At 49.9% G+C, this 23824-nt stretch overlaps 1 protein-coding gene across 1 annotated transcript in view; it reads right to left on the minus strand.

Annotated features, from left to right (window-relative positions):
• Positions 1–23824, minus strand: part of LOC149460041 (carbohydrate sulfotransferase 9-like) — a 48898-nt gene that overhangs the window by 16080 nt on the left and 8994 nt on the right. Inside the window, exon 2 of the mRNA XM_089680273.1 lies at positions 21866–22007. Within this exon, the coding sequence (XP_089536399.1) occupies positions 21866–21989 (124 nt within the window). The 5' untranslated portion in view covers positions 21990–22007. The remainder of the gene's footprint in view (positions 1–21865; positions 22008–23824) is intronic.

Here is a 23824-nt window from a genome sequence, read left to right on the forward strand (position 1 = left end):
CTGCTGCTGGGTCCACAGTGTGTCATGGGTCCCTGTACGGCCTCCCATTGCTGCTGTCTCCATCGCCACACTCTGCCATGTGCCACTTTCAGGTCTCCTCACACTCCTGCTGGTTTCCATTTTGTCATAGGTTGCTAGCAGATTACAGGCCTCCCATAGGTGCTGCCAGACCCCAAATCTGCCATGGGCCCCCGTACCGCCTCGTCACGCTGCTGCTGGGTCCACAGTGTGTCATGGGTCCCTGTACCGCCTCCCATTGCTGCTGTCTCCATCGCCACACTCTGCCATGTGCCACTTTCAGGTCTCCTCACACTCCTGCTGGTTTCCATTTTGTCATAGGTTGCTGGCAGATTACAGGCCTCCCATAGGTTCTGCCATGCCCCAAATCTGCCATGGGCCCCCGTACCGCCTCGTCACGCTGCTGCTGGGTCCACAGTGTGTCATGGGTCCCTGTACCGCCTCCCATTGCTGCTGTCTCCATCGCCACACTCTGCCATGTGCCACTTTCAGGTCTCCTCACACTCCTGCTGGTTTCCATTTTGTCATAGGTTGCTGGCAGATTACAGGCCTCCCATAGGTGCTGCCAGGCCCCAAATCTGCCATGGGCCCCCGTACCGCCTCGTCACGCTGCTGCTGGGTCCACAGTGTGTCATGGGTCCCTGTACGGCCTCCCATTGCTGCTGTCTCCATCGCCACACTCTGCCATGTGCCACTTTCAGGTCTCCTCACACTCCTGCTGGTTTCCATTTTGTCATAGGTTGCTGGCAGATTACAGGCCTCCCATAGGTGCTGCCAGGCCCCAAATCTGCCATGGGCCCCCGTACCGCCTCGTCATGCTGCTGCTGGGTCCACAGTGTGTCATGGGTCCCTGTACGGCCTCCCATTGCTGCTGTCTCCATCGCCACACTCTGCCATGTGCCACTTTCAGGTCTCCTCACACTCCTGCTGGTTTCCATTTTGTCATAGGTTGCTGGCAGATTACAGGCCTCCCATAGGTGCTGCCAGGCCCCAAATCTGCCATGGGCCCCCGTACCGCCTCGTCACGCTGCTGCTGGGTCCACAGTGTGTCATGGGTCCCTGTACGGCCTCCCATTGCTGCTGTCTCCATCGCCACACTCTGCCATGTGCCACTTTCAGGTCTCCTCACACTCCTGCTGGTTTCCATTTTGTCATAGGTTGCTGGCAGATTACAGGCCTCCCATAGGTGCTGCCAGGCCCCAAATCTGCCATGGGCCCCCGTACCGCCTCGTCACGCTGCTGCTGGGTCCACAGTGTGTCATGGGTCCCTGTACGGCCTCCCATTGCTGCTGTCTCCATCGCCACACTCTGCCATGTGCCACTTTCAGGTCTCCTCACACTCCTGCTGGTTTCCATTTTGTCATAGGTTGCTAGCAGATTACAGGCCTCCCATAGGTGCTGCCAGGCCCCAAATCTGCCATGGGCCCCCGTACCGCCTCGTCACGCTGCTGCTGGGTCCACAGTGTGTCATGGGTCCCTGTACGGCCTCCCATTGCTGCTGTCTCCATCGCCACACTCTGCCATGTGCCACTTTCAGGTCTCCTCACACTCCTGCTGGTTTCCATTTTGTCATAGGTTGCTGGCAGATTACAGGCCTCCCATAGGTGCTGCCAGGCCCCAAATCTGCCATGGGCCCCCGTACCGCCTCGTCACGCTGCTGCTGGGTCCACAGTGTGTCATGGGTCCCTGTACCGCCTCCCATTGCTGCTGTCTCCATCGCCACACTCTGCCATGTGCCACTTTCAGGTCTCCTCACACTCCTGTTGGTTTCCATTTTGTCATAGGTTGCTGGCAGATTACAGGCCTCCCATAGGTGCTGCCAGGCCCCAAATCTGCCATGGGCCCCCGTACCGCCTCGTCACGCTGCTGCTGGGTCCACAGTGTGTCATGGGTCCCTGTACGGCCTCCCATTGCTGCTGTCTCCATCGCCACACTCTGCCATGTGCCACTTTCAGGTCTCCTCACACTCCTGCTGGTTTCCATTTTGTCATAGGTTGCTGGCAGATTACAGGCCTCCCATAGGTGCTGCCAGGCCCCAAATCTGCCATGGGCCCCCGTACCGCCTCGTCACGCTGCTGCTGGGTCCACAGTGTGTCATGGGTCCCTGTACGGCCTCCCATTGCTGCTGTCTCCATCGCCACACTCTGCCATGTGCCACTTTCAGGTCTCCTCACACTCCTGCTGGTTTCCATTTTGTCATAGGTTGCTAGCAGATTACAGGCCTCCCATAGGTGCTGCCAGGCCCCAAATCTGCCATGGGCCCCCGTACCGCCTCGTCACGCTGCTGCTGGGTCCACAGTGTGTCATGGGTCCCTGTACGGCCTCCCATTGCTGCTGTCTCCATCGCCACACTCTGCCATGTGCCACTTTCAGGTCTCCTCACACTCCTGCTGGTTTCCATTTTGTCATAGGTTGCTGGCAGATTACAGGCCTCCCATAGGTGCTGCCAGGCCCCAAATCTGCCATGGGCCCCCGTACCGCCTCGTCACGCTGCTGCTGGGTCCACAGTGTGTCATGGGTGCCTGTACCGCCTCCCATTGCTGCTGTCTCCATCGCCATACTCTGCCATGTGCCACTTTCAGGTCTCCTCACACTCCTGTTGGTTTCCATTTTGTCATAGGTTGCTGGCAGATTACAGGCCTCCCATAGGTGCTGCCAGGCCCCAAATCTGCCATGGGCCCCCGTACCGCCTCGTCACGCTGCTGCTGGGTCCACAGTGTGTCATGGGTCCCTGTACGGCCTCCCATTGCTGCTGTCTCCATCGCCACACTCTGCCATGTGCCACTTTCAGGTCTCCTCACACTCCTGCTGGTTTCCATTTTGTCATAGGTTGCTGGCAGATTACAGGCCTCCCATAGGTGCTGCCAGGCCCCAAATCTGCCATGGGCCCCCGTACCGCCTCGTCACGCTGCTGCTGGGTCCACAGTGTGTCATGGGTCCCTGTACCGCCTCCCATTGCTGCTGTCTCCATCGCCATACTCTGCCATGTGCCACTTTCAGGTCTCCTCACACTCCTGTTGGTTTCCATTTTGTCATAGGTTGCTGGCAGATTACAGGCCTCCCATAGGTGCTGCCAGGCCCCAAATCTGCCATGGGCCCCCGTACCGCCTCGTCACGCTGCTGCTGGGTCCACAGTGTGTCATGGGTCCCTGTACGGCCTCCCATTGCTGCTGTCTCCATCGCCACACTCTGCCATGTGCCACTTTCAGGTCTCCTCACACTCCTGCTGGTTTCCATTTTGTCATAGGTTGCTGGCAGATTACAGGCCTCCCATAGGTGCTGCCAGGCCCCAAATCTGCCATGGGCCCCCGTACCGCCTCGTCACGCTGCTGCTGGGTCCACAGTGTGTCATGGGTCCCTGTACGGCCTCCAATTGCTGCTGTCTCCATCGCCACACTCTGCCATGTGCCACTTTCAGGTCTCCTCACACTCCTGCTGGTTTCCATTTTGTCATAGGTTGCTGGCAGATTACAGGCCTCCCATAGGTGCTGCCAGGCCCCAAATCTGCCATGGGCCCCCGTACTGCCTCGTCACGCTGCTGCTGGGTCCCCAGTGTGTCATGGGTCCCTGTACGGCCTCCCATTGCTGCTGTCTCCATCGCCACACTCTGCCATGTGCCACTTTCAGGTCTCCTCACACTCCTGCTGGTTTCCATTTTGTCATAAGTTGCTAGCAGATTACAGGCCTCCCATAGGTGCTGCCAGGCCCCAAATCTGCCATGGGCCCCCGTACCGCCTCGTCACGCTGCTGCTGGGTCCACAGTGTGTCATGGGTCCCTGTACCGCCTCCCATTGCTGCTGTCTCCATCGCCACACTCTGCCATGTGCCACTTTCAGGTCTCCTCACACTCCTGCTGGTTTCCATTTTGTCATAGGTTGCTGGCAGATTACAGGCCTCCCATAGGTGCTGCCAGGCCCCAAATCTGCCATGGGCCCCCGTACCGCCTCGTCACGCTGCTGCTGGGTCCACAGTGTGTCATGGGTCCCTGTACGGCCTCCCATTGCTGCTGTCTCCATCGCCACACTCTGCCATGTGCCACTTTCAGGTCTCCTCACACTCCTGCTGGTTTCCATTTTGTCATAGGTTGCTGGCAGATTACAGGCCTCCCATAGGTGCTGCCAGGCCCCAAATCTGCCATGGGCACCCGTACCGCCTCGTCACGCTGCTGCTGGGTCCACAGTGTGTCATGGGTCCCTGTACCGCCTCCCATTGCTGCTGTCTCCATCGCCACACTCTGCCATGTGCCACTTTCAGGTCTCCTCACACTCCTGTTGGTTTCCATTTTGTCATAGGTTGCTGGCAGATTACAGGCCTCCCATAGGTGCTGCCAGGCCCCAAATCTGCCATGGGCCCCCGTACCGCCTCGTCACGCTGCTGCTGGGTCCACAGTGTGTCATGGGTCCCTGTACCGCCTCCCATTGCTGCTGTCTCCATCGCCACACTCTGCCATGTACCACTTTCAGGTCTCCTCACACTCCTGCTGGTTTCCATTTTGTCATAGGTTGCTGGCAGATTACAGGCCTCCCATAGGTGCTGCCAGGCCCCAAATCTGCCATGGGCCCCCGTACCGCCTCGTCACGCTGCTGCTGGGTCCACAGTGTGTCATGGGTCCCTGTACGGCCTCCCATTGCTGCTGTCACCATCGCCACACTCTGCCATGTGCCACTTTCAGGTCTCCTCACTATCCTGCTGGTTTCCATTTTGTCATAGGTTGCTGGCAGATTACAGGCCTCCCATAGGTGCTGCCAGGCCCCAAATCTGCCATGGGCCCCCGTACCGCCTCGTCACGCTGCTGCTGGGTCCACAGTGTGTCATGGGTCCCTGTACGGCCTCCCATTGCTGCTGTCTCCATCGCCACACTCTGCCATGTGCCACTTTCAGGTCTCCTCACACTCCTGCTGGTTTCCATTTTGTCATAGGTTGCTGGCAGATTACAGGCCTCCCATAGGTGCTGCCAGGCCCCAAATCTGCCATGGGCCCCCGTACCGCCTCGTCACGCTGCTGCTGGGTCCACAGTGTGTCATGGGTCCCTGTACGGCCTCCCATTGCTGCTGTCTCCATCGCCACACTCTGCTATGTGCCACTTTCAGGTCTCCTCACACTCCTGCTGGTTTCCATTTTGTCATAGGTTGCTGGCAGATTACAGGCCTCCCATAGGTTCTGCCAGGCCCCAAATCTGCCATGGGCCCCCGTACTGCCTCGTCACGCTGCTGCTGGGTCCACAGTGTGTCATGGGTCCCTGTACGGCCTCCCATTGCTGCTGTCTCCATCGCCACACTCTGCCATGTGCCACTTTCAGGTCTCCTCACACTCCTGTTGGTTTCCATTTTGTCATAGGTTGCTGGCAGATTACAGGCCTCCCATAGGTGCTGCCAGGCCCCAAATCTGCCATGGGCCCCTGTACCGCCTCGTCACGCTGCTGCTGGGTCCACAGTGTGTCATGGGTCCCTGTACGGCCTCCCATTGCTGCTGTCTCCATCGCCACACTCTGCCATGTGCCACTTTCAGGTCTCCTCACACTCCTGCTGGTTTCCATTTTGTCATAGGTTGCTGGCAGATTACAGGCCTCCCATAGGTGCTGCCAGGCCCCAAATCTGCCATGGGCCCCCGTACCGCCTCGTCACGCTGCTGCTGGGTCCACAGTGTGTCATGGGTCCCTGTACGGCCTCCCATTGCTGCTGTCTCCATCGCCACACTCTGCCATGTGCCACTTTCAGGTCTCCTCACACTCCTGCTGGTTTCCATTTTGTCATAGGTTGCTGGCAGATTACAGGCCTCCCATAGGTGCTGCCAGGCCCCAAATCTGCCATGGGCCCCCGTACCGCCTCGTCACGCTGCTGCTGGGTCCACAGTGTGTCATGGGTCCCTGTACGGCCTCCCATTGCTGCTGTCTCCATCGCCACACTCTGCCATGTGCCACTTTCAGGTCTCCTCACACTCCTGCTGGTTTCCATTTTGTCATAGGTTGCTGGCAGATTACAGGCCTCCCATAGGTGCTGCCAGGCCCCAAATCTGCCATGGGCCCCCGTACCGCCTCGTCATGCTGCTGCTGGGTCCACAGTGTGTCATGGGTCCCTGTACGGCCTCCCATTGCTGCTGTCTCCATCGCCACACTCTGCCATGTGCCACTTTCAGGTCTCCTCACACTCCTGCTGGTTTCCATTTTGTCATAGGTTGCTAGCAGATTACAGGCCTCCCATAGGTGCTGCCAGACCCCAAATCTGCCATGGGCCCCCGTACCGCCTCGTCACGCTGCTGCTGGGTCCACAGTGTGTCATGGGTCCCTGTACCGCCTCCCATTGCTGCTGTCTCCATCGCCACACTCTGCCATGTGCCACTTTCAGGTCTCCTCACACTCCTGCTGGTTTCCATTTTGTCATAGGTTGCTGGCAGATTACAGGCCTCCCATAGGTTCTGCCATGCCCCAAATCTGCCATGGGCCCCCGTACCGCCTCGTCACGCTGCTGCTGGGTCCACAGTGTGTCATGGGTCCCTGTACCGCCTCCCATTGCTGCTGTCTCCATCGCCACACTCTGCCATGTGCCACTTTCAGGTCTCCTCACACTCCTGCTGGTTTCCATTTTGTCATAGGTTGCTGGCAGATTACAGGCCTCCCATAGGTGCTGCCAGGCCCCAAATCTGCCATGGGCCCCCGTACCGCCTCGTCACGCTGCTGCTGGGTCCACAGTGTGTCATGGGTCCCTGTACGGCCTCCCATTGCTGCTGTCTCCATCGCCACACTCTGCCATGTGCCACTTTCAGGTCTCCTCACACTCCTGCTGGTTTCCATTTTGTCATAGGTTGCTGGCAGATTACAGGCCTCCCATAGGTGCTGCCAGGCCCCAAATCTGCCATGGGCCCCCGTACCGCCTCGTCATGCTGCTGCTGGGTCCACAGTGTGTCATGGGTCCCTGTACGGCCTCCCATTGCTGCTGTCTCCATCGCCACACTCTGCCATGTGCCACTTTCAGGTCTCCTCACACTCCTGCTGGTTTCCATTTTGTCATAGGTTGCTGGCAGATTACAGGCCTCCCATAGGTGCTGCCAGGCCCCAAATCTGCCATGGGCCCCCGTACCGCCTCGTCACGCTGCTGCTGGGTCCACAGTGTGTCATGGGTCCCTGTACGGCCTCCCATTGCTGCTGTCTCCATCGCCACACTCTGCCATGTGCCACTTTCAGGTCTCCTCACACTCCTGCTGGTTTCCATTTTGTCATAGGTTGCTGGCAGATTACAGGCCTCCCATAGGTGCTGCCAGGCCCCAAATCTGCCATGGGCCCCCGTACCGCCTCGTCACGCTGCTGCTGGGTCCACAGTGTGTCATGGGTCCCTGTACGGCCTCCCATTGCTGCTGTCTCCATCGCCACACTCTGCCATGTGCCACTTTCAGGTCTCCTCACACTCCTGCTGGTTTCCATTTTGTCATAGGTTGCTAGCAGATTACAGGCCTCCCATAGGTGCTGCCAGGCCCCAAATCTGCCATGGGCCCCCGTACCGCCTCGTCACGCTGCTGCTGGGTCCACAGTGTGTCATGGGTCCCTGTACGGCCTCCCATTGCTGCTGTCTCCATCGCCACACTCTGCCATGTGCCACTTTCAGGTCTCCTCACACTCCTGCTGGTTTCCATTTTGTCATAGGTTGCTGGCAGATTACAGGCCTCCCATAGGTGCTGCCAGGCCCCAAATCTGCCATGGGCCCCCGTACCGCCTCGTCACGCTGCTGCTGGGTCCACAGTGTGTCATGGGTCCCTGTACCGCCTCCCATTGCTGCTGTCTCCATCGCCACACTCTGCCATGTGCCACTTTCAGGTCTCCTCACACTCCTGTTGGTTTCCATTTTGTCATAGGTTGCTGGCAGATTACAGGCCTCCCATAGGTGCTGCCAGGCCCCAAATCTGCCATGGGCCCCCGTACCGCCTCGTCACGCTGCTGCTGGGTCCACAGTGTGTCATGGGTCCCTGTACGGCCTCCCATTGCTGCTGTCTCCATCGCCACACTCTGCCATGTGCCACTTTCAGGTCTCCTCACACTCCTGCTGGTTTCCATTTTGTCATAGGTTGCTGGCAGATTACAGGCCTCCCATAGGTGCTGCCAGGCCCCAAATCTGCCATGGGCCCCCGTACCGCCTCGTCACGCTGCTGCTGGGTCCACAGTGTGTCATGGGTCCCTGTACGGCCTCCCATTGCTGCTGTCTCCATCGCCACACTCTGCCATGTGCCACTTTCAGGTCTCCTCACACTCCTGCTGGTTTCCATTTTGTCATAGGTTGCTAGCAGATTACAGGCCTCCCATAGGTGCTGCCAGGCCCCAAATCTGCCATGGGCCCCCGTACCGCCTCGTCACGCTGCTGCTGGGTCCACAGTGTGTCATGGGTCCCTGTACGGCCTCCCATTGCTGCTGTCTCCATCGCCACACTCTGCCATGTGCCACTTTCAGGTCTCCTCACACTCCTGCTGGTTTCCATTTTGTCATAGGTTGCTGGCAGATTACAGGCCTCCCATAGGTGCTGCCAGGCCCCAAATCTGCCATGGGCCCCCGTACCGCCTCGTCACGCTGCTGCTGGGTCCACAGTGTGTCATGGGTGCCTGTACCGCCTCCCATTGCTGCTGTCTCCATCGCCATACTCTGCCATGTGCCACTTTCAGGTCTCCTCACACTCCTGTTGGTTTCCATTTTGTCATAGGTTGCTGGCAGATTACAGGCCTCCCATAGGTGCTGCCAGGCCCCAAATCTGCCATGGGCCCCCGTACCGCCTCGTCACGCTGCTGCTGGGTCCACAGTGTGTCATGGGTCCCTGTACGGCCTCCCATTGCTGCTGTCTCCATCGCCACACTCTGCCATGTGCCACTTTCAGGTCTCCTCACACTCCTGCTGGTTTCCATTTTGTCATAGGTTGCTGGCAGATTACAGGCCTCCCATAGGTGCTGCCAGGCCCCAAATCTGCCATGGGCCCCCGTACCGCCTCGTCACGCTGCTGCTGGGTCCACAGTGTGTCATGGGTCCCTGTACCGCCTCCCATTGCTGCTGTCTCCATCGCCATACTCTGCCATGTGCCACTTTCAGGTCTCCTCACACTCCTGTTGGTTTCCATTTTGTCATAGGTTGCTGGCAGATTACAGGCCTCCCATAGGTGCTGCCAGGCCCCAAATCTGCCATGGGCCCCCGTACCGCCTCGTCACGCTGCTGCTGGGTCCACAGTGTGTCATGGGTCCCTGTACGGCCTCCCATTGCTGCTGTCTCCATCGCCACACTCTGCCATGTGCCACTTTCAGGTCTCCTCACACTCCTGCTGGTTTCCATTTTGTCATAGGTTGCTGGCAGATTACAGGCCTCCCATAGGTGCTGCCAGGCCCCAAATCTGCCATGGGCCCCCGTACCGCCTCGTCACGCTGCTGCTGGGTCCACAGTGTGTCATGGGTCCCTGTACGGCCTCCAATTGCTGCTGTCTCCATCGCCACACTCTGCCATGTGCCACTTTCAGGTCTCCTCACACTCCTGCTGGTTTCCATTTTGTCATAGGTTGCTGGCAGATTACAGGCCTCCCATAGGTGCTGCCAGGCCCCAAATCTGCCATGGGCCCCCGTACTGCCTCGTCACGCTGCTGCTGGGTCCCCAGTGTGTCATGGGTCCCTGTACGGCCTCCCATTGCTGCTGTCTCCATCGCCACACTCTGCCATGTGCCACTTTCAGGTCTCCTCACACTCCTGCTGGTTTCCATTTTGTCATAAGTTGCTAGCAGATTACAGGCCTCCCATAGGTGCTGCCAGGCCCCAAATCTGCCATGGGCCCCCGTACCGCCTCGTCACGCTGCTGCTGGGTCCACAGTGTGTCATGGGTCCCTGTACCGCCTCCCATTGCTGCTGTCTCCATCGCCACACTCTGCCATGTGCCACTTTCAGGTCTCCTCACACTCCTGCTGGTTTCCATTTTGTCATAGGTTGCTGGCAGATTACAGGCCTCCCATAGGTGCTGCCAGGCCCCAAATCTGCCATGGGCCCCCGTACCGCCTCGTCACGCTGCTGCTGGGTCCACAGTGTGTCATGGGTCCCTGTACGGCCTCCCATTGCTGCTGTCTCCATCGCCACACTCTGCCATGTGCCACTTTCAGGTCTCCTCACACTCCTGCTGGTTTCCATTTTGTCATAGGTTGCTGGCAGATTACAGGCCTCCCATAGGTGCTGCCAGGCCCCAAATCTGCCATGGGCACCCGTACCGCCTCGTCACGCTGCTGCTGGGTCCACAGTGTGTCATGGGTCCCTGTACCGCCTCCCATTGCTGCTGTCTCCATCGCCACACTCTGCCATGTGCCACTTTCAGGTCTCCTCACACTCCTGTTGGTTTCCATTTTGTCATAGGTTGCTGGCAGATTACAGGCCTCCCATAGGTGCTGCCAGGCCCCAAATCTGCCATGGGCCCCCGTACCGCCTCGTCACGCTGCTGCTGGGTCCACAGTGTGTCATGGGTCCCTGTACCGCCTCCCATTGCTGCTGTCTCCATCGCCACACTCTGCCATGTACCACTTTCAGGTCTCCTCACACTCCTGCTGGTTTCCATTTTGTCATAGGTTGCTGGCAGATTACAGGCCTCCCATAGGTGCTGCCAGGCCCCAAATCTGCCATGGGCCCCCGTACCGCCTCGTCACGCTGCTGCTGGGTCCACAGTGTGTCATGGGTCCCTGTACGGCCTCCCATTGCTGCTGTCACCATCGCCACACTCTGCCATGTGCCACTTTCAGGTCTCCTCACTATCCTGCTGGTTTCCATTTTGTCATAGGTTGCTGGCAGATTACAGGCCTCCCATAGGTGCTGCCAGGCCCCAAATCTGCCATGGGCCCCCGTACCGCCTCGTCACGCTGCTGCTGGGTCCACAGTGTGTCATGGGTCCCTGTACGGCCTCCCATTGCTGCTGTCTCCATCGCCACACTCTGCCATGTGCCACTTTCAGGTCTCCTCACACTCCTGCTGGTTTCCATTTTGTCATAGGTTGCTGGCAGATTACAGGCCTCCCATAGGTGCTGCCAGGCCCCAAATCTGCCATGGGCCCCCGTACCGCCTCGTCACGCTGCTGCTGGGTCCACAGTGTGTCATGGGTCCCTGTACGGCCTCCCATTGCTGCTGTCTCCATCGCCACACTCTGCTATGTGCCACTTTCAGGTCTCCTCACACTCCTGCTGGTTTCCATTTTGTCATAGGTTGCTGGCAGATTACAGGCCTCCCATAGGTTCTGCCAGGCCCCAAATCTGCCATGGGCCCCCGTACTGCCTCGTCACGCTGCTGCTGGGTCCACAGTGTGTCATGGGTCCCTGTACGGCCTCCCATTGCTGCTGTCTCCATCGCCACACTCTGCCATGTGCCACTTTCAGGTCTCCTCACACTCCTGTTGGTTTCCATTTTGTCATAGGTTGCTGGCAGATTACAGGCCTCCCATAGGTGCTGCCAGGCCCCAAATCTGCCATGGGCCCCTGTACCGCCTCGTCACGCTGCTGCTGGGTCCACAGTGTGTCATGGGTCCCTGTACGGCCTCCCATTGCTGCTGTCTCCATCGCCACACTCTGCCATGTGCCACTTTCAGGTCTCCTCACACTCCTGCTGGTTTCCATTTTGTCATAGGTTGCTGGCAGATTACAGGCCTCCCATAGGTGCTGCCAGGCCCCAAATCTGCCATGGGCCCCCGTACCGCCTCGTCACGCTGCTGCTGGGTCCACAGTGTGTCATGGGTCCCTGTACGGCCTCCCATTGCTGCTGTCTCCATCGCCACACTCTGCCATGTGCCACTTTCAGGTCTCCTCACACTCCTGCTGGTTTCCATTTTGTCATAGGTTGCTGGCAGATTACAGGCCTCTCATAGGTGCTGCCAGGCCCCAAATCTGCCATGGGCCCCCGTACCGCCTCGTCAAGCTGCTGCTAGGTCCACAGTGTGTCATGGGTCCCTGTACCGCCTCCCATTGCTGCTGTCTCCATCGCCACACTCTGCCATGTGCCACTTTCAGGTCTCCTCACACTCCTGCTGGTTTCCATTTTGTCATAGGGTTCTGTATGGCCTCCCATTGCTGCTGCCTCCACCGCCACACTGTGGCTCCAAACTCTGGTTTTGGCCCCGTGACTGCCCAAATGAGTGAAGTGTGCGGTGATTCTAAGATCGACGGCACTCATCTGCATGTCATACTGACTGACAGTATTATTTCTCTTCCCCAGCAGACTCCAAGGGCATTTAAATTAAAGGTACAGTGTTCTGCACTAATATAAATGCTCTGTGAAGCCTAGAAACACCCTTTTATAAGTTAAATTCGCAGCGAATATATTCGACTCGAATCAAAATTTTTTCACGAATTCGCCGAATCAGTCGAATCGAATTTTTGAATACTTCGCTCATCTCTAGACACTACACTACAAAATACTCCTACAAACGCAGGCCATTGATTGCAACCAAGATTTGTTAATTTGCACACAAAAAAAGTATTTTTCCTAACAAATTCATTCAAGACCATGTTGCAAAAATGAATACACCCCAATGAAAGTCTTAGGAGCAAAGCTAAATTTTAGACAACAAATTCCTAAGTAACAAGAATTCAATTACAGGTGAGTCTAATTATTCATTAAACATGTGTCCAGCAGACAGTTGATTATAAAAGGGTGTTACTTAACAAAGAAAACCCCTTCCCATATCATGCTGTCAGCAATGGTACCACATGGAAGAGAAATGTCACAAGGCCTGAGAAAGAAAATCATTTCTTTACACAGGAAAGGTGAATGCTACAAGAAGATCAGCAAAGCTTTACTTATCAGTCAGAATACCGTAGCAAAAAGTGATACCAAAATTTAACAAAGATGGAACTGCAATCATCTCACAGAGGCATCCAGGCCATCCATGGAAGTTAACACCTCGTCAGGAGTGTCTTCTGATAAGAAGGGTTGAAGGGAAACAAAACGGTGTACACTGCAAAGTAATGGCATGCATGGGTGCCTTCCACGATGGAAGATCCTGCTAAAGGCCATGCACTAAAAAACCTACCTAGATTTTGCCAGGGCCCATGCTGAAAAAGAAGAAGACTACTGGGGCTCTGTACTCTGGAGTGATGAGACCAAGATAAATGTTTTTGGAACTGAAGGCTTCAAAACTGTATGGTGTTGCAAAGGTGAGGAGTACACAGAAAAATGCATGGTGCCTACAGTGAAACATCGTGGTGGCAGTGTCCTTCTGTGGGGCTGCATGACTGCTGCTGGTGTAGGGGAGCTGCATTTCATTGATGGTATCATGAATTCATAGATGTACTGCTCTATATTGAAAGAGAAGATGCTACCTTCACTCCTTGCCCTTGGTTGCCGTGCACTTTTCCAACATGACAATGATCCAAACACACATCTAAGACCACTGTTGCATTTCTGAAAAAGAAAGTGATTCAATGGCCAAGTATTTCTCCTGATCTGAACCCAATCGAACACCTATGGGGAATTCTGAGGAGACAAGTTGAGCATCATTCTCCATCCAGCATCCAGGCTACAAAAGAGGTCGTTCTTGAAGAATGGAAAAAGATGTTGCAATACAGTATGTCACCAACCAGTTCATTCCATGCCTAGAAGACTTGGTGCTGTCCTTACAAATCATGGAGGTCGTACAAAATACTAAATGTAGTAGTTTTTGTTGTGGGGTGTATTCATTTTTGCATCAACAAATTTTAATAAAACTGAAGATTCTGTAATCTAAGTCAGTGTTTTTCAACCTTTTTTGTGCAAAGGCACACTTTTTTCATGAAAAAAATCACGAGGCACACCACCATTAGAAAATGTTAAAAAAATTTACCTCTGTGCCTATATTGACTATATATAAAGTAATTCTCTTGAATAGGAATCAAACACAAAGAAATTATTTTATAATTACTTTATTATGAAATAATAAAGTATTTTATAATTGGACCCGGGGGCCGGACCAAGAGTAGATGAATGACGTGTATGTGTCATCCATAGTAAGTATAGTAATATTCCCCCATAGTAAGCATAGTAATTAATCCCCCATATAGTAATTCATCCCCCATAGTAATTCATCCCCCATATAGTAATTCATCCCCCATAGTAATTCATCCCCCATATAGTAATTCATCCCCCATAGTAATTCATCCCCCATATAGTAATTCATCCCCCATAGTAATTCATCCCCCATATAGTAATTCATCCCCCATTGTAATTCATCCCCCATAGTAATTAATCCCCCATATAGTAATTTATCCCCCCATAGTAATTCATCCCCCATAGTAATTCATCCCCCATATAGTAATTCATCCCCCATAGTAATTAATCCCCCATAGTAATTAATCCCCCATATAGTAATTCATCCCCCATAGTAATTCATCCCCCATATAGTAATTCATCCCCCATAGTAATTCATCCCCCATATAGTAATTAATCCCCCATAGTAATTCATCCCCCATATAGTAATTCATCCACCATAGTAATTCACCCCCCATATAGTAATTCATCCCCCCTATAGTAATTCATCCCCCATATAGTAATTCATCCCCCTATAGTAATTAATCCCCCATATAGTAATTCATCCCCCATAGTAATTCATCCCCCATATAGTAATTCATCCCCCATAGTATTTCATCCCCCATATAGTAATTCATCCCCCATATAGTAATTCATCCCCCATAGTAATTCAACCCCCATAGTAATTCATCCCCCATAGTAATTCATCCCCCCTATAGTAATTAATCCCCCATATAGTAATTCATCCCCCATAGTAATTCATCCCCCATATAGTAATTCATCCCCCATAGTAATTCATCCCCCATATAGTAATTAATCCCCCATAGTAATTCATCCTCCATAGTAATTCATCCCCCATATAGTAATTAATCCCCCATAGTAATTCATCCCCCATATAGTAATTCATCCCCCATAGTAATTCATACCCCATATAGTAATTCATCCCCCATAGTAATTCATCCCCCATATAGTAATTCATCCCCCATAGTAATTCATCCCCCATATAGTAATTCATCCTCCATAGTAATTCATCCCCCATATTAATTCATCCCCCATATTAAGTCCCCAAGCCCCCCCTGTGTCAATTCACTTACCTTTGCTCCGCGCGTTCCTCTCGCCGTCTTCCCGCGCCGTTCCGGTGTAGCATGAAAATCTGTCTCCTATGAGGATCTGTCCCCCTCGACGTATCTGCGCATGTGCCAGTTTCAGGCATTAGCAGCCGATCGGCGATCTCCGGCACATGCGCAGATACGTCGAGGGGGACAGATCATCCTGACAGTATCACGCTCCGCGGGCCGGATTAAAAGGTCTATGTTACGGATGAAATTGCAATTTTTCCCACGGCACACCAGACAATATCTCACGGCACACTAGTGTGCCGCGGCACAGTGGTTGAAAAACGCTGATCTAAGTTATATTACTAACCTTACTTTCATGTAATGAGCTAAGCCAATGTTCTATAAGACTCAGGTTTGTCAAAATTTTGATAAGTGTTCTTGTGTTCATTGAGATAGTTACATAGTTAGTCTGAAAAAAGACAAAAGTCCATCCAGTTCAACCATTAAAAAAAAAAAAAAAGTTATAATCTTATACCCACAGTTGAGATATTGATTAAAATCTTACTTTTCAAAAAGGGGTGTACTCATTTATGCTGAAGACTGTATATTCTGACCTAGGTCAGCTAAGCTAGGGACTCCTCTTGATTTTCTGTCAGCAGCTGATTATACGGCTTATTTACATACTATTTCTGTCTTTCTAATGTGGACTTTATTTTTAAATGTTTTAATTTGGGGTATGGGGTGTGGGGTTTATTGTATCTCTAATAAAGAAAACATATTATGATTGACATATATATATCATTTTGTGAAAGGGCCAGGTGAGGCTGAGTGGGTGGTGCTGAAGATGAAGTGGACATTGTCTAGCACATGGTGGTTACTACGAGAGGTGAAGGCAGTATCTTTGAAACTCTGACTTTCTGACTAGGATGGGAATGTGACCAGCTGCACTGATACCACCCCCCCCCCATATGTGAAAACATTGGTCCCGGGGCAACTACCCCTCCTGCATGCTCTCTCCCCCCCCCATTCATTCACAGATCATAGAGGATTGTGTGAAATGTAGTTCACAATGAGACTCATCCAGTATTACAGATTCATTCTGAACTTAGATTGTAAGCCCTCTGATCCCTCCTGTATTAATTTGTTTGTAACAGTACTGTCTGCCCTTATGTTGTAAAGCGCTGCGTAAACTGTTGGCGCTATATAAATCCTGTATAATAATCTTAATAGCTACAATAGCTAGAGAGGCACTAAGAAAGAGGGGTTGTGTACATTTTCCCAGGCTGAGAGAAGAGAATAGAGCAGTTCTGCTGTGAGACTGAGGCAGATCTTCTTCACCTGGGGAGAGAGGAGCAGCGACTTCTTGCTGAGGAGCAGAGGCTGTGTGAGGACAATGGTACCTGACAGAAATAAAGACAGAGCAGCAGCAATGGAGTGAGCCCTGGATGTTGGGAAGCCTGGTGTTTAGCCAGATGCTGTAGACACTGACAAAAAGGGACCCTTTCCCTAGTAAGGAGAAGGAGACCTTCTGCTGATACAGAGCTGGTGAGAGGCCACTGGCCAATCCTGCACTACACCTTTACAACAGAGGGATGCAGATGTTGGCCAGAAATGCTGAATTATTGCTTGCATCAGCTCTGAAAGGGACATCACCCCGAGCAGTCCAATGTAAAGTTGTGGGCCCCAAACAAACTGGTCAGCAGAAGGAACAGTGTAGGCTATTACTGACTTCTGTACTGACAGTGTGCTATATCTTCCCCTTAAGTAGGGTTATACAGTATAGGGTGCAGAGGGGGTTGTGTTTCATACCCAACATTGTGGTTGCATTACATTCCTGCTCTTGTTTAATCAGTGCAGTGTTTTTGACCAGCTACCTAACCTTTGTGGTAGCTATTGCTTGCGGTTTATCCAGTATATACTATATACACTGCTCAAAAAAATTAAAGGAACACTTTGAAAACACATCAGATCTCAATGGGGAAAAATATCATGCTAGATATCTATACTGATATAGACTGGGAAATGTGTTAGGAATGTAAGGATGCCCCATCGTTTGATGGAAATGAAAATTATCAACCTGTAGAGGACTGAATTCAAAGACACGCCAAAAATCAAAGTGAAAAAATTATCCAGAAGGCTAGTCCATTTTACTAAAATTTCATTGTAGGAATTCAAAATGGTACTCGTAGTAGATTGTATGGCCCCCCCGTGCTTTTATGTATTCTTGACAATGTTGGGGCATGCGCCTAATGAGATGACGGATGGTGTCTGGGGTATTTCCTCCCAGATCTGGACCAAGGCATCACTGAGCACCTGGGCAGTCTGAGGTGCAACCTGGCGGTGTCAGATGGACTGAAACATAATATACCAGAGGTGTTCTATTGGATTTAGGTCCAAGACGAGCATGGGGCCATTCAATGGTATCAATTTCTTCATCCTCCAGGAACTGCCAGCATACTCTCACCACATGAGGCCGGGCATTGTCGTGTACCAGGAGGAACTCGGGACCCACTGCACCAGTGTAGAGTCTGACAATGGGTTCAAAGATTTCATCCCAATACCTAATGGCAGTCAGGATGCCATTGTCTAGCCTGTAGAGGTCTGTGTGTCCCTCTATAGATATACCTCCCCAGACCATCACTGACCCACCACCAAAACGGTCATGCTGAATGATACTACAGGCAGCATAATGTTCTCGATGGCTTCTCCAGACCCTTTCACATCTATCACATGTGCTCTCATCTGTGAACTGCACAGGGCATCAGTGATGGACCTGCCAATTGTGGTGTTGATTGGCAAATGCAAATCGAGCCCTGTAGTGCCAGGCAGTGAGCACAGAGAACACTAGAGGATGTCAGGCCCTTAGGCCACCCTCATGAAGTCTGTTTCTGATTTTTTGGTCAGAGACATTCACACCAGTGGCCTGCTGGAGGTCATTTTGTAGGGCTCTGGCAGTGCATATCCTGTTCCTCCTTGCACAAAGGAGCAGATACCAGTCCTGCTGATGGGTTAAGGACCTTTTACGGCCATGTCCAGCTCTCCTAGAGTAACTGCCTGTCTCCTGGAATCTCCTCCAAGCTCTTGAGACTGTGCTGGGAGACACAGCTTCTCCCTATTCTTTACACACCATGTTCTACACCTTAAGCCATTGGGGTGTATACAGTGAGGAACAGAAGTATTTGAACACCCTGCGATTTTGCAAGTACTCCTACTTAGAAATCATGGAGGGGTCTGAATTTCACATTGCAGGTGCATTTCCACTCTGAGAGACAGAATTAAAAAAAAAATTTCAGGCAATCACATTGTATGATTTTTAAAGAATTTGTCTTACACTGCTGAACATAAGTATTTGAACACCTAAGAAACAGCAAGAATTCTGGCTCTCAAAGACCTGTTACTGTGCCTTTAAAAAGTCCACCTCTACTCCACTCATTAATCTAACTTAGTAGCACCTGTCTGAGCTCTTTAAAGACACCTGTCCACCCCACAGTCAGTCAGACGCCAACTACTACCATGGGCAAGACCAAAGAGCTGTCAAAAGACACCAGAGACAAAATTGTGGACCTCCACAAGGCTGGAAAAGGCTACGGGGCAATTGCCAAGCAGCTTGGTGAAAATAGATCAACCGTTGGAGCAATTGTTAGAAAATGGAAGAGGCTAAAGACGACTGTCAGTCTCCCTCGGACTGGGGTTCCATGCAAGATCTCACCTTGTGGGGTATCACTGATGATAAGAAAGGTGAGGAATAAGCCAAGAACTACAAGGGAGGAGCTGGTCAATGACATGAAGAGAGCTGGGACCACAGTATCAAAGGTCACTGTCGGTAGAACACTACGCCGTCATGGTTTCAAATCATGCATTGCATGGAAGGTTCCCCTGCTCAAGTCATCACATGTCCAGGCCCGTCTGAAGTTTGCCAATGACCATCTGGATGATCCAGAGGAGGCATGGGAGAAAGTCATGTGGTCAGATGAGACCAAAGTAGAACTCTTTGGTCTAAACTTCACTTGTCGTGTTTGGAGGAAAAAGAAGGATGAGTTGCATCCCAAGAACACCATCCCTACTGTGAAGCATGGGGGTGGTAACATCATGCTTTGGGGGTGCTTTTCTGCAAAGGCGACAGGAAGACTGCACTGTATTAAGGAGAGGATGAATGGGGCCATATATTGTGAGATTTTGAGCAACAACCTCCTTCCTTCAGTCAGAACATTGATGATGGGTCGTGGCTGGGTCTTCCAACATGACAACGACCCGAAGCACACAGCCAGGATAACCAAGGAGTGGCTCCTAAGAAGCATATCAAGGTTCTGGAGTGGGCTAGCCAGTCTCCAGACCTAAATCCAATAGAACATCTTTGGCGGGAGCTGAAACTCTGTGTTGCTCAGCGATAGCCCCGAAACCTGACAGATCTAGAGGAGATCTGTGTGGAGGAGTGGGCCAAAATCCCTGTTGCAGTGTGTGCAAACCTGGTCAAGAACTACAGGAAACGTTTGACCTCTGTAATTGCAAACAAAGGCTTCTGTACCAAATATTAACACTGATTTTCTCAGGTGTTCAAATACTTATGTTCAGCAGTGCAAGACAAATAAATTCTTTAAAAATCATACAATGTGATTTCCTGAATTTGTTTTTTAATTCTGTCTCTCAGAGTGGGAATGCACCTACAATGTGAATTTCAGACCCCTCCATTATTTCTAGGTGGGAGAACTTGCAAAATCGCAGGGTGTTCAAATACTTTTGTTCCTCACTGTATTCATGCAACTGCAATAAATATTCCTCACCCACCAGATGCTATTCTTAGAGTCGTGGGCACATAAACAGGGGACAAAACACCTCAAGTGGCTCCTTCAGGGCTAAGTGCTATACATGCATTTACAAAACAATCCGACCAAAAATTCTCATGTATGCCTCAATATATAAGACAGGTTAATGCTGCATATAGCTGCATGTAGTCGCCAAATATGTGCACAGCACCAATTACTGAAACAAAGCTGTCAGAAATAATAAAACATACAAATGCGGCTACATATAGCCAAATAAAGTGAATAAAGAGTCCACACATGAGAAGTCCACATATGTGAAGGATATATGAAACAGAATAAGCCCCTTAAGGAACATCTACGTTGTCATAAATACTTCAAATCTGGTCAAGAAGAAAAAGGGAATCCACCATCACCAACACCCAAAATATTCTGCCTCTTACCAGATAAACTTGACCCCCAATTAAGGTTGGGTCAAAACCTTAACGGGGGGTCAAGTTTATCTGGTAAGAGGCAGAATTTTTTGGGGTGTTGGTGATGGTGGATTCCCCTTTTCTTCTTGACCAGATTTGCTATATTTATGACAACGTAGACGTTCCTTAAAGGGGCTTATTCTGTTTCATATATCCTTCACATATGTGGACTCTTTATTCACTTTATGAAGTACAAGGATGTTGCTGCTTCTTCATTATGTGGATTTTTGCTATCTGCATGATTATTCATCCATAAGTCATCATATGGGCAGTTCTGAAGCAAAGTTCCATCTCTACCAAGATGTCTGCCTCCAGACAGAGACACAGGTATGGTAAATTAGTTCTGGAGGAAAAAATAGCTTTCCAGAGACCGCAGGCAATATTGGTGACCAGTCATTTGTCCTTCCCCTGCCATTTTTTTATAAGCACAACTTCCACAAATCAGGTCTTTAAAACCTTAACTACTAACATTTTATTTTTTGAATATGATGGGGATAATAAAAAATTTGTGTACATTTTTTTCCAGATGCGAGCCCCATTGGGAACATTTTCCTGTACTTTCTATGACACCAATACAATAAATAGGGAGCTGTTTACACTGGGGCAGGAAGGCACTGACAGCAATAAAAACACTGTTAACAGTTTTAACAATTTCCATTCCCGTTCTGTTTTAAATGTGTTTTGTTTTGCTTGGGTCCTTGTTTAAAATACTTCCCAGCATTTTCTGCCCTGACATAAGGTGAGGAACAGGAACTTGAGGGGCTCTAGCCTTTTCACAATCTATTGCAAACAAAATAAAAAGTATTGCCTGGAGCTGGGCTTTAAAGCAGAACTAAAGGCATAAATTTGTACCTTAGATTTAATGATCCAACTTCTTAGAGGTCCCTCACCAATATCCTCTCCTCAGCTTCATGTGAGTACCAGTTTTCAGCCATTCAGATTGGCCACCACGGGATGACATAACAACACCCTCGTACATGTGCAGGAGTGCAGTCATCCTGGCAGACAAGTAGTGTGCCAAAGTGTAAACTGAGCTGGCCAGCTTTAGTCTTGCTCAATTCCTTCTCCTAAGGCAGCGCACAGATGAATCAGGTTTTTTTCATTCAACCAGTGGGTTGAATGGAAAAACTGACCCGATTCCCCCATCCACACATTCAAGTTGGGTTGGGGAATCCTCCAAACTGTGTCACTTTATTCTGACAGCAGGGAGACTTCCCTGCCACCAGAATACACTGATCAGCATTGCAGGCTATAGCCTGCAGGTCTGATCTATTGGTAGATCAACTTTTGTACAACCCCAGTGCCCATTCATGGATCAAAATTCATTCGGTCCCTGCTGAACCAGCCAAGGTTCAATCCATGTATGGCTAGCTTAATGAAAGCAGACTTTTTATCCCTGATGAACTTTCACTGAATAGGTGGCAGATGGCAGGAGTTAGCCATAAAGTCAGAGACGTTCGGTAGAAATGTTATGCTTACAGTTAGTGACAGGATAGCATTTACAGGCCCTGCCTATAGTGCCCTTCAGCCCATTCTCTGCAGAGCTGATATTGCACTTTATTTGTATAGTACTTACATTGGTGTCCTGAAACAGGAGTTAGCAGGGAAGCAAAATTCCTAAAATAGGTGATAAATAGTCCCAAAAGCAAAACAGAAAACAATGCAATAAAGCAAAGTGTTTTTGATGTTCTTCGCAACATCTTTTGCTCTTACATGACCTAAAAGAAAAAAAAAAGAAATAAACTTTAAAGATTTTATAATAATATTTTAAGGGAAGTTATATTAACATTATTGAATTTTGATGATAATACTTTCTCTTGTAGAATCATTTGTAAAATAAGCCAGCAAGACATTTCAATGGTTTTAATTCATATCAGCAGATTCAGAGTTGGTAAATATAATTCACAGTAAATTAGTAAAAAAAGGTGGCGCATGCACTCCACAGTGCAAAAACTCAATGATAAAAAAATATTTTAAAAAATATGTAAACATATATATATATATATATTGCATATATCCTCAAAATATCTTCCAGTGAAAATATATAAATATATAAAGTAAATAAATAAATAAACCCCTATGAGTAAGTCAGGATATGACGAAACGCGTTCTGGTATGTGATGAGAGCACCAAGCGGTCTCTGCTGATCATTAATACTTGCAATATGGGCTTGTTTTGATTTTATACATTGTAAGTGCAATACTTGTAGCAATAAAGTGATTTATCTTGGGTAATACACAATTGCAGCGGGTCTTGTTCTTCTCTTTTCATGATATGGTGGAGTATGGAGTAATAATGGAGTGGATACTTGAACAACCCTGGCATTTGTTCATTGAATGAGCTAATTCTGGAGGAACTCCCAGTACTCATCAGCGGAAGCCCTCTCCGGTATTCCATATATTAAAGGCAGAAGATATTATAAATTTGGTGAGTGCACACCCGAGTGGGGGGGGGGGGGCACTGTGAGCACTGTGTATGTTTTTCAACACTGTATGATTCTTATCACAGGACATTTTCATCACTGGACTTTATTTATTTATTTTTGTATCACTGGACTTTATTTGTTTTATCACTGTGTTTGTTTTGCTCACTATAGTGGGTTTATTTGATTACTAATTTTTCTGGTCACTGTGAATTAATTTATTTATTTGCTTTATATATTTATATATTTTCACTTGAAGATATTTTGAATATATATATATAAATATATATGTATATATATATATATATATATATGCAATATATATATTTTTTATATATTTTTTTTATCATTAAGTTTTGGCACTGTGGAGTGCATGCGCCACTTTTTTCACTAATTTACTGTGAATTATATTTACCAATTTTGATGATCATATAGTGGCAGCAAGGGGATTTATATGATTTTTTTATATGATTTGCACATATTTCTTAAGTTACAGTTTTGCATCCGGCACGATTTAGTGGCATTTGATAGAATTTTGCACTGGTCACTTTGAGATTTAGATTCAGAATTGAGCTGACTTTTTCAAAAATGTAAGAATACCTTGTTACACAGGTCTTTTGACAGTTCTTTTCTGTACCCCATGGCTCATATCTAGCCTGCCCAGTGCATACGCGTGAGAGCTAACAAATCCATTGACTATTTATACATAGACAATAATTGCAATTCAAAAAGCCAGAGACGTTGGAAATGAAGCTTTAATTGACATTTTAACCTGTGTGTTTTATCTTCTGTATCTGTACCAAGGCCAAACATTCCACGGTATGTAAACTTTCTATCATGGCCATTTGGGTGATTTCTGTTATCATTATGATTTAAAAAGGTGCCAAACAACTATGTGATAACAAATGGCTTCATAGGATCACTATCCTTCAAAAAAAAGACAGTTTTTTTTGAATAATCAGTCATTATTTCAATATCAGTGCTGTAAGTTCCGGAACTGCGTTCCCCAACATTCCCACTAAAAAAAGCCCTGTCGATGCCAAAATTCCACCATTTCTGCCAGGGTATGCAAACTTTTGAGCACAACTGTAACATAGTTTGTAGACGCTATAA

This window comes from Staurois parvus, unplaced genomic scaffold, assembly GCF_062004578.1.
Source record: "Staurois parvus isolate SC_StPar_1 unplaced genomic scaffold, SC_StPar_1.0 ptg000237l, whole genome shotgun sequence".
In the NCBI taxonomy this organism is placed as follows: domain Eukaryota; kingdom Metazoa; phylum Chordata; class Amphibia; order Anura; family Ranidae; genus Staurois; species Staurois parvus.